The sequence below is a fragment of the Pristis pectinata genome, chromosome 23, assembly GCF_009764475.1.
Source record: "Pristis pectinata isolate sPriPec2 chromosome 23, sPriPec2.1.pri, whole genome shotgun sequence".
In the NCBI taxonomy this organism is placed as follows: Eukaryota; Metazoa; Chordata; class Chondrichthyes; order Rhinopristiformes; family Pristidae; genus Pristis; species Pristis pectinata.
In genome coordinates this window covers 13,301,793-13,319,403 of record NC_067427.1, presented here as the reverse complement: position 1 = coordinate 13,319,403, position 17,611 = coordinate 13,301,793, and the positions used below count along the sequence as shown (strand labels likewise).

General features: G+C 39.2%; 1 protein-coding gene across 1 annotated transcript in view; it reads right to left on the bottom strand.

Moving 5' to 3' along the window:
• Positions 1-17,611, bottom strand: part of ccdc180 (coiled-coil domain containing 180) — a 68,751-nt gene that overhangs the window by 19,380 nt on the left and 31,760 nt on the right. Inside the window, exons 22-29 of the mRNA XM_052037466.1 lie at positions 16,690-16,865; positions 15,787-15,967; positions 15,486-15,632; positions 13,946-14,090; positions 11,649-11,765; positions 8,128-8,226; positions 4,872-4,958; positions 3,267-3,445 (exon numbers count right to left, since the gene is read on the bottom strand). Of these exons, the coding sequence (XP_051893426.1) occupies positions 3,267-3,445; positions 4,872-4,958; positions 8,128-8,226; positions 11,649-11,765; positions 13,946-14,090; positions 15,486-15,632; positions 15,787-15,967; positions 16,690-16,865 (1,131 nt within the window). The remainder of the gene's footprint in view (positions 1-3,266; positions 3,446-4,871; positions 4,959-8,127; positions 8,227-11,648; positions 11,766-13,945; positions 14,091-15,485; positions 15,633-15,786; positions 15,968-16,689; positions 16,866-17,611) is intronic.

Here is a 17,611-nt window from a genome sequence, read left to right as displayed (position 1 = left end):
CAACAAAAAACATTTCAGAATCAGATTTATTATCATTGACTTATATGACGTGAAATTTGTAGTTTTGCAGCAAAAGTACAGTGCAAGACAAAATTACTGTAATTTATCATGATCATTACACTTTCTGATCAAACCAATTTCCTTTGTAAACCAAGGTTCTCTAATCTTACCATCTTTGCTTCTTACCGTTACAGGGCACACTGACTCTGAGCTCTTACTCCCTCGCCTTTGAACACTGCGCCCCCCCCCCCCCCGACTTAATAGATGCTGGTTTTCTCTCAAGCAGCTGCTCCCAAACTACTTTCACCAGGTCCTGCCTCATACTGTTGAACTCATCCCTCCTCCAACTTAAGACCTTAACTCTAAGATCAATCTTATCTTTTTCCATGACTACCTTGAAACAAACTGAACTCTGGTCACTGTTTCCAAAGGATTCCTCTACAAACACTTCCACCACTTGCCCATCCTCACTCCTTAAGGTTGAGTACAGCCCCTTCCCCAGTAGGTCTCTCTATATACTACTTTAAAAATCCCTCAGGAATGCTTTTTATGAATTCATTCCCACCTAAGCCTCTTACACTAAGGCAGTCCTAGTCAATACTGGAAAAGTTAAAATCCCTCACTACTACAACAACCCTATTGCTTTTACACCCAAAATGCAATTTGCCTACATATCTGTTCTAGTTCCTGCCGACTATTGGGAGGCCCATAGTATAATCTCATCAAAGTGACCTCCCCTTTCTTACCCCTAAGTTCCACCCATATAGCCTCATTGGCCGAACCCTCCAGGACATCCTACCTGAGTACTGCTAAAATGCTCTCCCTGATCAGCAGTGCTGCACCACCAGCCCATTTGCACCCCCCTCTGTCAAGCCTGAAGTTTCTATACCCAGGACATTGATCTGCTAGTCCTGCCCTTCCCTTAACCATGCTTCCATATTGCAACAATATCGTAATCCCATGTACTGATCCATGCTCTCAGCTCATCCAGTTTACCCGAGAGGCTCCTTGCATTTAAGTAAGTGCAGTTAAGCCTACTAGCCCTCTCATCCTTCTCCATCAGTCTCTGTCTGCTCTGCCCACTGGACTTGCCTGTTCTATTTTCTACATATACTGCTCTGTCATTCTGGGTCCCAACTCCTCACCCACTAGTTTAAACCCTCCAGAGTAGCATTAGCAAACTTCCCTACAAGGATATTGGTCCCCCTCAACTGCCCTTTTATACAGGTCACCCCTGCCCCAGATGAGATCTTAATAATCCAAATACCTGAAGTCCTCCCCTCTACACAGCTCCTTAGCCATTCATTCAGCTGTCCTACCTTCCTATACCTATACTCACTAGCACAGGGAGTAATTCTGAAATTACAACCCTGGAGGTCCTGCTTTTCAACTTTCTACCTAATTCCCTAAATTCTCTTTGCAGGACCTCATCCCTCTTCTTACCTATGTCATATGACTGCTGGTTGCTCACCCTCCCCTTTCAGAATGTTCTGCACCTGCTCAGACACATCCTTGACCCTGGCACCAGGGATGCAACACATTCTGGAGTCTCACACGTGGCCACAGAAATGCCTGTGTGTGCCCCTGCCTATCAAGTCCCCTATCACTACTACTCTTTGTCCTTCCCTGCTGTACGACAGAACCAGTCATGGCACCACTAATTTAGTTGCTGCTGTTGTCCCCTGAGAGACATCCTCCCCAACAGTTTCCAAAGCAGTATACCTGTTAGAGAGGAGAATAGCCACAGGAGACTCCTGCACTGCCTACCTACCCCTCCCGTTGGTCACCTACCTACTATCTGGCTGAACCTCTCTGAAGCTCCTATCTATAACACCCTCTGCTTCCTGTATGCTCCTCAGTGAATCCAACTGCTGCTTCAACCAATCCATGCAGTCTGAGAGGAGCTGCAGCTGGACACACCTCCTGAAAGCATAGTTGTTAGGGACATTTGACTTCTCCCCGACCTCCCACTATTTTATGTTCTTCTAAACTCTAGTGAATACCAGCCTAATTGATCCAAACTCGTCTCCTCCTATTCTAGTAGTTGGCATGGTTAGCAAGCTTTGATAAGTTAAACCAGGTCAGAACTTTCACAGTAAATGGTAGGGCCCTGGAGAGTATTGTAGAACAGAGAGACCTAGGGGTACAGATACATAGTTCCCTGAATGTGAAGACACAGGTAGACGGGGAGGTGAAGAGGGCATTTTGCATGCTTGACTTCATGGGTCAGAGCACTGAGTACAGGAGTTGGGACATTATGTTACAAGGTACAAGTTGTTGGTGAGACCACACTTGGAGTATTGTGTGCAGCTCTGGGTGCCCAACAGGATGTCATTCAATTAGAAAGGGTGCATAAAAGATTCACGCGGACATTGCCAGGACTGAAGGGCTTGAGTTATAAGAAGAGGCTGGATAGGGTGGGACTTTTCTCCCCCAGAGCATAGGAGGCTGAGAGGTGACCTTATAGAGGTATATAAGATCATGAGGGGCATAGATAAGATGAATGGTCACAGTCTTTTATTCCCAGGGTAGGGGAGTCTAAAACTAGAGGTCATAGGCTTAGGTGAGAGAGGAAAGATTTAAAAGGGACCTGAGGGGAAAATTTTTCACACAGAGGGTGATGGGTGTGTGGAACGAGCTGCCAAAGGAAGCTGTAGGGGTGATACAATTACAATGTTTAAAGGATATTTGGACAGGTACATGGATAGGAAAAGTTTAGAGGGATATGGGCCAAACACAGGCAAATGGGACTAGCTCAGGTCGACAACTTGGTCAGTATGGACGAGTTGGGCTGAAGGGCCTGTTTCTGTGTTGTATAACACTATGACTATGAATCAGCCTGGCAAATCTTCATTGTACTCCTGCTATGGCAAGTATATCCTTTCTCAGATAAGAAGACCAAAACTGCACACAATAATTCGGGGGTGGTCTCACTTATGTCATGTTCTTTGAAATGCCAATGAGTATAGAACCATCTTGTTCAACTGTTTGTCATAACACAACCAAAACATTATGTAGACTACAGGAATATTTCATCTCTTGCAGCAGAGGGATCTTTGTGCATTATTCTCTCTCTGTTATGTTTAGTGCTGGTTGTCATTCTGTGCTGTGTGATAAAAAGATTTAGAGCACAGACATGTTCAGCATCCTACATTTACTTGAGATGCTTTAGTAATGAGGAGCTGGTAGGTTCACATTTCTGGCACTCTGTGCTACTGTCTGTTGCTTGCTAGTGCCTGTGAAATCATTAGGCCATTTTCACTTACTGTAGTATTTCTTTGATGACACCAACAGCCACATCTTCAACAGCATTTCGTCCTTTTCTGGAGGGCTGAAACAAATTCTCATTGACAGAGAAGGTTACTTTACTGTCTTGTTTCTGAAAATCACAACGAGTGGCTGTAGCAATCGGCCCCTGCAGAGGGACTTCTGTTACAACTGGTTCCTAGGAAAAGGAAAATTAAAAGAATGGTTTAAACAGTTTAGTTAATTAATGATTGATAATGGAATTTTTTGGACATGCAGGTTCATTAATGATGACTATGGTGGTTTAATCAAACCCAGTGCAAGAAAGCCATCCTATATACCTGGTACGGAAGAACCAGTATGGTCCATTTTCTGTTGGGACTGAGCTTGCTCCAGTTCTATTATAAGAAAATTATCAAAATAATAATGCCACAAGTAATAATGCCAAATAATAATGCCATAATAATCTGCACTAATGATGCCACAAGTGTATTTTTACCTTGGCATCAGGGGGATAGAAAGAGAGTCCATGGCTGGAGAGGATCTCAGCTCTGAAGGCAATGTGTAATATCGACTGCTATTTATAATTCAGTTATACGAGGTTCTTACAAGTGAACACTATCTATGTTTGAAGGTGATTACTAAATATCAATAAAAGAATAAAGGTCACAGACCAGTTCACTTAATAAATTTGTCATGCCCACGGCGCACAATGGACCATGCCCTGGGATGGGGATTGAGTGATATTCCTCACTAAGCCACTGCTCAGATTTAACAAGGTGCTTCAAGCAAGGCTTCACTAGTGAAAATTCCAAAGGTAAGCAAGAAAATAATTGTAAAGTGTACACCAAAGCTACAAAAGGAATGCAACAATCAGGATGCAGAAGAACAATTCCAAAAACTAATAATAAACTCACACTTCTGTATAAATACTACAACGTATTTTTATGAATTTTTATGAAAGGTGAGTATGCCTCGACTCCTGTACTCATTCTGTACAAATTCACATTAGAATCAGTGCGTATCAGTCTACAGCAGATTATAGCTATTTAATTAAAATAATGTATTTTCTCTTTTTCACATGTTCTCACATTGCACTGTTCGAAGTCCTGCTGATAAAGATTGAGATCAACATCAAGTGATATTCAATCATACAGCCTATTTGACTGAGTCCATATTCTGTGTTATGGAAACCCACCCTTGCCTATAATCTTTCCCTGGATTCCACCAATGATTTTTAACTTTTGCAAGAGGGACACCCTGCAAAATACTGATAAAGTACTCTGAAAACAGACACAACCCTCAAATCCACTGCGAATTAATAATTTATATAAGTAACAGGATATTCCCAGAAGCTTCCCTGCAAATACTGTCACTCTCTCAAAAACCTATGTTCTAATTTACAGAACACAATGTCAGTCACCCAGCAGAAAATACTGCTATAACCACACAGCAAAGGAAATAAATTGTTTATGAGATAACATGCAGAGATAAAGATCAGAATATTAAATTTTTAAGGCATAATGCCAGCGGCACAAGGTGATTACTATGAATGGTGATTGTAAGGGAATTCTGAGTAAACAAGGACATGATTTTAATATCTTTTAATGCACAATTATACTTACCACCAAGCAGTTGAGATAGATGGCCCATTTCTCCATTAGATCCCTGATAATTTTAGTAAACTGATATAGATCCTGAGGCAACACACTCTGTGAGGGGTGGAATGGGGTAAGGAGGGTGAAAATTACTATTACATTAACAGTAATAAAACGTCCACAGGTTAAATCCATTTACATTCCACTGCCTCAGAATTCTAAGCAAAAGACACAGTTTTGCCTTCTCATTTATTGCAAATTTCCTTTCCAAAATATTACCTTCCTTTTCCCCTTCCTGAATGCTGATGTGTTCAACCTCCAATTAATAATTTCGGTTGTAGCTTTTAGCAGTTACAGTTTATTGCTTATCTTTATAACATGCAGTAATATTTAATTGTTACAGAGGCTTTCATCATTGTGGGCTTCTGTGACATCCAGCAGTTTGGTAGAGAGGAATCACTGCTGTCATTTTGGTTTTCATTCTCTTGATTGTCCATCTGCTTATATGCTTTCCTCATTTTGGAGTATCTGGGTTCTGAGATTGCTGCCAATCTTCCAGCATTTAGCAGGTGGCTGGTCTTCATGACTCAGTCTGGGAAAAGAGTGTTAGCCAACTGCAGAATATCTAAGAGCTGAACCTAACTGTGTTCTCATCTGCAATCAGACACTATTACATGACACTAATTAGAAGTAGGAGTTCTAGTTGCATTTTTCTTCAGCTGCTTTATTCCAGGGATCCTGAGGCTGATTTTAAGCACCCTACTATTCTACTAGTGGAAATCAGATATCTCACATTTGCAAGTCTGCTCTATTAGTCATAAAGAGAAAGAATCAAAACAAGGAACTTCTGGCTTAGTATGGCACATATGGTTGATTTCTTAATGTATAAATGCCCTAAGATCACACACGCGAAGGACACTTTTCGTAATGCAATAAAATGTGATAGCATAAGTTTAGTCTGAACATTAAAAAAGTGTCAAAAAATTCAGCTATGAAAATAATGTGCAGTTACAGTATATTAACAACAGAGAAGTGGGTACTGGCTAGATAATGAATAACATTCTACATTTTTTTGGTTTTAAAAATATGTGCTTTTAAATGTTATCATTTCTGAAGGGTAACTAATTACAGTAACATTTTCCCTTTTGATACTGCCCACCACCTTATGGCAGGGAAGCTCCCTCATAGAAACAACATAACTGGATTTGGTGTGATCCTTTCCTCATCTCAACTGTTAGTGGAAGAAAGGGGGTGTCCACACCAGGAGAGTGAGGAGAGCAAAGTACTGCTTATTCTGCAGAAGTTTCAGTTACCTCATAAATACTAGCAAGTAGGAATCAAGAAAACATTTACAAAGAAGACAAAACCTGGAAACAAATAATTGGTGCCACTGCATCTATTTCAAAGTGGACAGATTTTGCAATCTGGAGAAATATTCAATGTGGGATGCAAAGACTGTCAGATTTTCTCGCCACCAAACTGCAGGATTTGTCCCACATCATATAGTTTTGCCTATGACTTCAGGCTTGTACAATACTGAGAAATTAAAAGGAAGATCCTGTTGTAAAGACCTCAAAGAGTATAAAAAGCTGGAGATAAAATGGAATAAGTTGTAGTCAGGAGATGCTAACCCTGGATTTTAAAAGAATCTTGAAGGTTGAAGGGAAATCCAAGTAAGGAATTCACAACTTTGAAATGCAAGAAAAATTAAAGCAGCCTGAGGAGTGTTACTTACAGGAAGATTTGTCTAGAGTGATATTGAGAAAAGCAGTGGGTATAGTAATGCAAATAAAATACAAAAACATCAGGAAATTTTTTAAACTAAAAAATAACCTCAGAGACTAGAGTAATGAGGAAAGGATTGTCTACCAAAATGTTGTTTACTTAAATCTTACTTATAAGTGTGTTTGTGAGGCTGCACAAACTCCCCTAGAAAGTCTCTTTCAGGCATCTGTGAAGTATTTTGCATTTTCCAACTTGATATTTAATTATCTCAGCATTTTTAAAAACGAGAAGCATCCCTGATAGATCAAGTTGTTGAATGCAGGACATTGCACATGCCAGAACCTGTAGGAGAACACATAGTAGGTGTTTATAATATTAGGATAGAGAAGTCTGGAGTTTAAAAGGGGGCAATGAATAGTTATCGGTGATAGGTAAAAGAAAAGGGGGTATATGGATAATAGGCTTATACAATACAGGAATTCTACTCACAATAAGTGCCTCTGTTGGCTGCATGAGAGTACAAACTACATAGATACTGGAAGTATTGTTAAGGAATATGCTGCAACATAAAAGCAGAAGCAAACTAAGTACAGGGACCTAGTTTCGTGGATTTGTATTCTAGGGCTACATACAATATAGTAGGGCAATGAGACAAGAGACCAACTCCCCATTATAAATGCAAAATAGATTAACAGTGAATGAAGGCTCTGCTTCTGCTGAGAATGTGTATAAGGTATAAGTAAAGGTTAGGAGAGTAAAAGCTTGTGAGGCCTGAGACGTGAATTAAAGGGTACATCACTATGGCTGTAATAGTCTGCTTGAAATAGCTGTGCTTCGCTTTGCAGTGCCTTGCTCCAGAGATTTTGCTTGCTTCAGCTAGTTTTCTGCAGCCTTGAGGTATGATAGTACCAGTACAATCAGTTCCTGTCTCAGCAAGTCTGCACAATTGACTCTTGCTCCACTAAACTGACCCTGAGCCCACCATGAGAAACCTTATATATACAAAGATAACCGGTGGAACAAGATGGTCTGAAAAGATTAAGGAACTATAGCTTTAGTAGAAGAAGTAACTTTTTTAAGTAAATTCCTTTGTCTGTAACCAATCATGATGTAGAAAATAAGTGCAATGCTGCCTGACTAATGCATGATCATTCCTTGTATGGTAATTGTTTGCACCTCTGAAAAAGTATAAGAATGTATGTAGATCAAAGTATCTCAGAGACCACCCGGTCTGGGACGTAGGTGCCTGGCTTGGTGCTCTCTCCTCGGATCAAATAAAGAAAGAGACTGAACGAGAATAGTGGTCTTTTGAGTCTTCTCTCCGACCGAATTCGACACTGCAACTTGGAAAATGCTCAAATTGTAAAACGGGAACATCTTCACATCGTAACAAAAAGCCATTATGAGAAGAGTTGTGGTACTACTTCAGGTGATACAGGAAGATCCAATCATTATTAATGATAGAAAATAAAGAAAATCAACAACACTTTGTGCAACAAAATCTGCAACAATAAGATTCAAACTTTACAAAACACAAGCCAGCAGAAGTAAAACTTACCTCTTTGTCCAGGTTTGGCCGCGAACATGCATCTATCTTCCTTTCAAAATGCTCAAGATGGGAAGCTACACTCACAAGCTGATGGTTGCTTTTGGCCACCTGCAATATAATCAAACAAGTTTAAAATAAAATAAGAAAGGGTTTCCACACAATAATTATGAAGGTCATCATGATTTAACACTGATGCAGAACTTCTTTTAAAATAATTCCAAAAAATAAAATCCAATGAAATGCAGAGGGGATATACTGATTTCTAGCCTCAGTATGTGTGATCATTGAGCACCAAATTGTGAAACCTGCCCCTTTTAGCCAGTATTGCTAGTAACCGAAATTCACATAAATTCCATAACTACTGTTATTCTTCCTCTAGCAAATATCCTTATGCTATTTAACATCCCCAACTCTCTTTCTAAACTCCTGAATTAATTTTTGGTCAAGATAAGATGTATGTAAACAAACTCTTCTGGCTGTCTGGGGAGATCTAGGTTTAGAAGAGAGCCTAAAATGTAGATGTTTCAGGAATGAACTTTGGAAACAGTTCTGCATGCAAAGGCTTGGAAAAATGTGGAATTGTCTTTAGCAAATGACAATTTATACCAGATTAATTGTTAATTTTAAATCTTAGATTAATAAATTTTTGGTGACTAAATATATTGAAAGAAACAGGGAATAAGGCGTGAATATGGGAAATGCTGGAAATACTCAGCAAATCAGGTAGCAAGGAGAGAAAAACAGCATTAGCATCTCAAGATGATGCTACTTCACTAGTACTTCATTTTCATATTGGAGTTTGGGAATATGATTATCTGAATATAATTGAGTAGTGTCTCTAATGGATCAAGCTATGGTATGCAGGATATCACAAATGGCAAAACATGCTGGAGAACAGTTGACTACAAGCAAGTTTTCCCCAAGCATTTTGCCAAGCTCTTAGGCTTCTACCAAGTTCTGAGGAAACGTCATTGACCTAGGGCTTTGAAGGAGTGGATCAACTAATTGTCATACTGCAAAATTCCATAGATTCTTGAATGGAAGGTTGGAAATATAACTTCACTATTTAAGAGAGGGAAGGAAAAAATAGAACAATTACAGGTTGAAAGTAACTTAAGATTGCTGACTGTTTCCAGCATTTTCTGTTATTACTTACATTTTCCAACATTTTCCAACATTTTCAGCATCTGCAGTACTTTGCTTGTATGTATGTGGTGTGAGGTCACAGAATTGCCATTGTATCACTCATGTTAAGGGAATAAATGGCCTTCCCCTGTTTCTGTGTGTTTATCTCAACATTTGATTCTTAAGTTGCCTAAGCAAACATTTAAGGGTAAGCTTATAACTATATCATTGCTGAATGTAGCCAGTAGGGTGTCCTGTGGAGTGAATTTCAACAGTTTCTTTCCCAGTCTGTCACCAGTTTGTACAATGAGAAAATGATGATGTGTAACACTGTAGATAATTGATTTTATAGGTTTGATTAGGAAAAAAAAATAACAGGTATATGCAACTGGAATTGAGTGAATCCCTTGAAAAAATAGAGTGAAGGAGAGAAATTAAGAAAATTAGGAGGGCAAAAAGCGGTCACGAACTATCCTTGGTAGGTGAGATTAAGGAGAATCCCAAGACATTCTTTAAGTATACTAGGACCAAGAGGGTAAACAGGGAAAGAGTGGGTCCCCTTAGGGATCAAAGGGGGTAATCTATGTGTGGTTCCAGGGGACGTGGGCGAGGTCATAAATGAATACTTTTCATCTGTACTCACCAAGGAGAAGGAAGTGAAGAGAGCATATGGCATGGTTGCCTTCTTAGGTCAGGACACAGAATATAAAAATTGAGAGGTTATTTTGCAACTTTACAAAATACTGGAGTTTTGTGTACAGTTCTGGTCACTACGCTATAGGAAGAATGCAGTTGCACTGGAGAAAGTACAGGATGTTGCCAGGGTTGGTGGGCTTTAGTTATGGGGACCGATCGGATAAGCTTGGCTTGTTTACCCTGGAGCGAAGAAGACTGAGGGGTGACCTGATTGAGGTATATAAAATTATAAGAGGCATAGATAGATAAATAGTCAGAATCGTTTTCCCCTGGTAGTGATATCAAAAACAAGAGGACTTAGGTTTAAGGTGAGAGGAAGGAGATTTAAAGGGGATCTTAGGGGAATTTTTTTGTTTTGCATATAGAGAGGCTGATATCTGGAACGCACTGCTGGAGAAGGTAGTGAATCAGATACAATCACAATGTTTAAGAGACATTTGGACGGGCACTTGAATAGGCAAGGCGTAGAAGGTTAAGGACTTAATGCAGGCAAAGGGGACTAGCGTAGATGGGCAGAAGGTTCGGCATGGACGGGCTGGGCTGAAGGGCTCATTTCTGTGCTGTTTGATTCTATGAGTTTTAAACATTAAATTAATTTCTGTGTCACATCTCAGTGCAATCCAGCATTGTGAAATCTGAAAAATTCTTGATGCCATTTTTCAATCTACAGTGGGAGAAGAATTATTTAGCTCTTACCTGCTCAATTTTAACTCAGAATATTGGGTCAATGGGTCACCAAAGCTTCATGCTCAGAGTACCTTAACTCTCAGATCTCATTTAAGGACACCATCCATTTCCTGTTTTAACGGAGTTGTTCGTGTCGAGGGGAAGCAGTGGGTTACCTTGGGCACTGGGAGGTGGGGGTGCAGGAGAGGGAGCTAATCAGAGAGCATTTGGCTGAACACTGGCTTCCTGGTCTGGCAAGGAGGAGAGTTGTCTTGCCATAGGATAGGCGAGAGATTGTTGAGTTAGCTGCTGGGACAGAGACATTGGTAACTGTGGAACATAAAGATGAAAAGGAAAAAAAAATCCCCAAGAGTTTCATCATCCTTCCTATCAGCTGCTGAATTGCTTCAGCCTCACGAGAAAGCAGTGGTGTTTTTGCTGCTCAAGTCCTGGTCATTGCGACATTGGAATTTTGTTGCAGTCAGGCATCACTGGTTGATGTTTATTTATGAGACTCCCACCTGAATTTGACAGGAACCTCACCCATCACCAAAACCAGTGCTATTAAAATAGGAGACCACTTAAACAGTGCAGGAAACATACTGCTCCGTTTCTATTTGCTTACATACTCAATTCTAGCGTATCAGAAAAATCTAAAGTTCTTTTGTAGGTATTGATGGCATTAAACTTTAGCAGAAAGATATCTTGTGCTTGGTATTGCTGGAAAAATCCTTGTAACTTTATCTGTCTTCAATAAACATTTGTTGATGCACACTCTGAAGCACAAAAGCTATCGGAAGCAGAAACCCTCAATTGGTCATTTCACTCCATAGCCCAGGAGCATTGGCAGCACGCCCAAAGCTACTTGCACTGGTTTTAGACATTGGTGTCCTGGTCTCAGCAGCTCAACAAATAATAAAGGAAGCTGTTGATACTTTTCCCTTCCTATAAAGTTTGTTGAAACAGTTGAACTAATTGGTTTGTATTTGGTTTGTACAACGTTCATACTTAACTAGGTCAGTTACTCAGAAATCTTTTCTTACCTCACTTTTGATTCTTGTTTGAGTGTTTGTCAGAAATCGTTTAATTTTCTCAATGAAGATCAAATCTAAGGTGTAACGCATATACTTGTCTTCAACCTCTTTGATCACATCAGAAGACTTTTGAAAGAATAAATAAAAGTAACACATTCAATAACATGCCTTGACTCACATTTCTTTAGCCACCCTTTTTAATGTCATGTCAATAATCTGATGGGCGCATAATGATACCAATCTGCCCTCAACTTTGGCATGAAAGAAACCTGAAGTTGCTAGAGGCCTCACCGTGAGCCAATCTTTCTCTGTCAGGTAACAACAGGCCTTCTGTGCATTACCAGCATTAGTAACTTTTCCTTTTATTGCTTCCGAATGATTGATGTCCCTTGAAGAGGGAAGCTATGAAGAGGTTACATGTCTTTTGGTTGAGATTTCTGTTTGTCCAGTCACCCTTAAACTATCTTGTCCCTCCCTCCTTCTACAATTGCCTGACACTTGTTTATATTTCATTCTAGTTCTGATTTAGAATCATATTTTTCACTTTCAAGTGGCTTGACCTGTTGTATGTTGCTATGTTTTTATTTCAGATTTCTGGTGGTCATGCTTGCTTTTGCTGGTGGAAGGCTGCTGTTGTTTCTCCGATCAGCCCTCAGCGATTGAAAACAAAGCAGTGGATATGTTAAACACCACCGTCTCCATCACTGTTTCAGATCAACTTACTTAAAAAATACAGTCTTCATCTCAGCAAAAATACATCGACTCTCAATTTCATTTCTGTATCATTGAGGGTTTCTTATAGTAAGAATGTATCAATATATTACAGGAATGGGTCTGCTTTTAATGGCCATGCTGGTGTTACTGGCCTATATTTAAATTATTTTTATAAGGCAAAGAGATATTCCCCAAAAATAATCTGAGCAACTTCCCCTATTGCCCCAATCCAAACTTCATGCCCCCACCTCCACACACACACACACACACACACACACACACACACACACACACACACACACACACACACACACACACACACACACACACACACACACACACACACACACACACACACACACACACACACACACACCAACAACTCCCAATCAAAATTTACTTTGCTGCCAAAGATCACCTCATGTGACACCAATCCCAGTCCATTGGGTGATCTTGTTTCAGAGAGCAGTTCTTTTTAAATGAGGTCCAGGCCTCAAAGCACATTTGGGTTCCTCATTTTCAGCATACTTAAGGTCCATCCCAGCATGTTTCTGTTCATATTTGGCAGATTAAATTATATCTTGAATTTAAACAAAATTACTGAAGTGGGAACATATTGTGCCAGCCATTGTACATTTCAGGCATCCAGTATCAGTGTCCAGGTCAGCCTCAACATGTGTAAAGTTAAAAATATGCACCATTGCACACCATACCCTGTATGTGTCAACAACTTTAAGAAACCCTATAAAGAACCAAATCAGAATTGTAGTAACGGTCAGAGGAAATCCATCAGCAACCAAACTTCAATTGTTGAAAAGAGTACTTGTTCCGGGATACAAAGCTAAGCGGTGTTAGCTGGTGCACTGAGCTGAAATTTAGCCCAGCTGGAGGCAAATCACTATGCATTCATCTGCTGACTTTGCACATTTCCTCTGGGAATTAATGGTGCACCTACTAATACTCTTATCATCATGGCAGGTGTGTTACAGATCTATGCATGTACATCAGTCACTATATTTAAAGCAATACTGAACCATAGCTCTCAAACAGAGCCAATTCTGTTGTAGTGCCTTCAGAGGAAAAATTATTCAGGCAAAATTGTTGATTGTCGCTAATGGGGGTGGGGATGATGCTGATAATGATGTAATAAGTGCAAGTTTTCTTTCTTTAAATTTAAAGCCACTTCAATAGTCACCTCTGCCTGGCTTAAGGACTCTACTCTACAAATTGCTTGGAGCAGCTCCATCACCTCAATGTAAAAACCAAAGAACGTCAACTGATTCTGATGAAAGGCCTTGGACTGAAACCTTAACTCTGTTTCTCTTGCTACAGATGTTGTCCAGCCTGCTGAGTGTTTCCAATAATTTCTGTGTTTTTTTCAGATCTCTTGCATCTGCAGTTATTTTGATTTTCAAACATAAACTGAGACAAATTATTTCAACTATGCTTTTGAAGTCAACTGCAAATTATAAAATATATTCAATCTCATAGAGCCCAGGCAGTTATCTTGGTACATCCTAGATATATTTTAAGGATATTTTAAGTTTTTAAATAAACTAAATGTAATAACTTATTTGATATTGAGTCCACACCTGCTGTACGGATAGGGTCCCCATTACTTCCAGATTGACCATAATTGTCCCTTCAGTTTTGGCAATCTTTGTGGTTGTCTGCTCCACCTTCTGGCGGTACGTGTCAATTTCTGTCGCTGTAAAGTTGCCACCTTCTGCAAATAGCCTAAAAATCCAAGCATTACGTAATAACAAGCATTTTTAGCAACAGGAAGATGTTTTAGGCCCCATGACCCTGTGCTTTTTTGATAGATCAATCCCAAAAGACCCAATTTCTTAGGATTTGTCAGATATTGGAGAGCATCCAGAGTAGATTTACAAGAATGGTTCTTGGGTTGAAGTACTACAGTTACAAGAAGCTGGGATTGTTTTCTTTGGAGGAAAGACAGAGGAGAAATCTGATATGTTTATGTAAAGTTGAAATGTTCTATTCGAGGCAACATCATGGTGAGTCTCCTCTGCACCCTCTCCAGTGCAATCAGATGCAATAGTGCATCCTTGCAAAAGTGCAGCCACCAGAACTGCACACAATATTCCGGCAGTAGCCCAAGCAATATTTTATAAAGCTGTACAATGTCTTTCCTGCTCCTCTCACCACCAGTATCCCCAAATTCCTTTACTGGTAAGAAATTAACCATTAGTTTATATTGTTGCTATTTATTCTTTTTTCTCAATCTCAAAGCTCATGTTAAATGGCAGCTGTCACAGGCAGATAAAGCAATTTCTCAAGACATAATATGATAGAAGCTAAACTAAAGTACTTAATTGTCTGATTAGCACTTTGGGGCATCCTGGAGCTGTGAAAGCTTCTAATAAATGCAAGTTCTTTTGTTTTCAATTTGTACATTTATTTTAAGGGCAGTTGTCACTAGAAGTCTGCTCAGCATAAAAGTAAAACCCAATCCTAAAATTTTATCAGAATACAGACCCAACTTAACTTGAACCCAACACATATAGCTGCACACTATCAGGTTTGCATTTGAGAGCTGCACTCTAGTAAGCACTGCAGGAACTATTCTTTTATAGGTGTAGTGCCATGTACAAGCCAATTTGAATAAAGTGGGCTTTATTTTTGTTACCAGTTATTCAGGAGAGAGATTTATTAAAAAATTTCACACTTGTCAAGATATTATTTTATCAGGAGGGTGGATTCTAGTGCTGCAGAGTGGAATACTTTTCCTTTCACGCAATCTGTGCCAGCATCAAGTATATCCGGGTCCAGTATAACACAAAAGTGCACAGTAAATTTACTATTCTTCTGTTCCACAGATGTTCCTCAGTCCCAATCTCAGATGTGCAATCCTCCCTACACAAATATACTTTTCAAACCTCCCACACTCTCTCTGTACAATTTGGACTGAGAATGCCCAAACCCATTTTACTTTTGACAAGGTTGGCTTTCATCTCAGCCATCTAGGATGCATTTGAATCCAGCAGCCATCTTGAATCCACCAATCATTAAACTACAAGCCATTAACAATGAGAATTTTACTCATTGCACAATACATCTAAAGTTTAGTGTTTTATGTTAAAGCTAAGTTTAATCCTTTTCCATTGGTACCTCAATGATTTAATAAAATGTGTATTGTCATCTTGTAACTTTCCAAGAGATTTGTCCAGCTTCTGTTGGAAGTTGCGAAGTAATTTGTTTACACCGTCCATATATTTTTCCTGCTGGCTGTTAAGGGAATTTACCAGATTAACCAGCCTAGGGTAAAAAAAAGAGAATGAATGTCATTTACAGAGTAATAAACAACACATAACATTGTGCCGTGACCTTTATAACAGCCCCAAGCTGAGCAGGGCAATTATGAATCTACTAGGGGTGTTTTTTTATGAATCATCTCTGGAATGTGATTTACCTATCAGATTTAGTTGCCGTTTTGAAGATCTGCTCCATGTTGTATATACTGTTACGGAAGTCCAAGAGAGATTTGCAATGCGCTGTTTGAATTTCTGTGAACTCCTTTTTCAGATTTTTCAAAGCTTCATCCACCCCATTACAGTGGCGTTCCACTTTCTCACTGTGCAGACGCAATTCCGCTGTGAAACAAAGCCAATGGTTAATCTTAACAAAGTAGAAATTCATCTTTCTGCCATAACTTCAGGAGAAGAACTGTGGACTCTTGATAAAAGCGTGAACTGTGCCTGTCTATCCTTGACATCAGCTGTAGCACTATCGAAAGGAAGCAGGTTACCCATTCAGAGTGTTAATTTATTATGAATTCCCAAAATACAGGGAGTAAACTAGTTGCAACCTGGTAAGGCCAAGTAGATTTGAAAGTTACTTGTATTAGGCTTAACGAACACTGGCATCTTTCACCTAATTATTTTTTGGACAAGAGATTAGACAATGGACCAGTATTTATTTATTTATTTATTTTTATTTTATTTACAGCGTGGTAGCAGGCCCTTCTGGCCCAACCAGTCCGCGCCGCCCATTTTAAACCCAATTGTGTGACATCTCAAATGAGCTGAATCCTGTATCTCACCAGCTGCCAACAGCTGTATTTCAGTAAAAGTCACCAAGTAATGATGAGAAATGAACTCATCAATTATTTTCTCCCTCTAATCTGGAAACTGGGATCAACTATAAATTCTCTTTTGTCACTGTAGTTGTGACCAAATAAGGGATTAAGATGGAGATTCTGCAGGCTTGTATTATGTAATAAAACACCATGTGTTGCATTCATTGATTGACACATTGCGACTGCCACCATGTTTCAGTTTATCTTATAATTTTGAAATAAGCACTGATACAGTACCAGCCCGGACATGCAGTACATCCATCTTAATGCGTTTTCCTCTGGGCTCATGCAAGTGAGTTCGCAGTTCCAACTCTGCTTTAAACTCTTTCTTCTTGACCACAGCAACATTTTTGGCATTTTCCATACCTTTATCATACCAGTCCTCTAAGTGATCAAAATAATTCAAGCGAATCCTATAAAATATAATATATTATATTGATATACTATCCTGATTTGGCAAAAGCAGTTCTTCTCCATCGTCCAAATACTGCTTTGTAGAGTTGTCCTATAGTAAAAAACTGATGATCTCTGGATTGTAACTAATGAAATAACACGATTTCCAGAATATAATTTAATCAAGGTGTCTGAACGTGTCAAAAATACTCAAGAGATTGAAACCACTTCTCAGAACTTCTAAATTAGATTAATGTCTATGATTCATTGATGGTGGATCATGCTCACCACACATAAATCCAAGCTTCTCTATCTTACTTAACAAGAAAAGCTGAAATCAAAAGTGAAATACCAAAAAAATAACAGAAGACCTGGAAGGTCTGCGTATTTTTAATCAACTTTCACATAAAAAATGGCTTTGATTAGCAGTCTAACTAGCAATTAACTCAGATGTCAAACTAGCATTTAGTGTTCATATGATCCTATTCTATAGGATTTTCTTTGTCTTACTATGCAGATAAGGAACACATCAATCAGAACACAAACAAAATCTACCAATAAAGATCTATTAAGACCATGTAAACCTTCAAGTAATTACTTATCAGTCATCAGCAATCATTGGAATGAGTAAAAAGGAGGTGAAGGAAAACAAATGAAAGTATCCCAAATTATTTTTGACCTTTTCATATAATTTGGGTTCTGCTGTAAAGAGTAGTAAGTTAAGGCTTTTAAGAAGAAGAAAATTCAATTCGCAGTATGGTAAAAG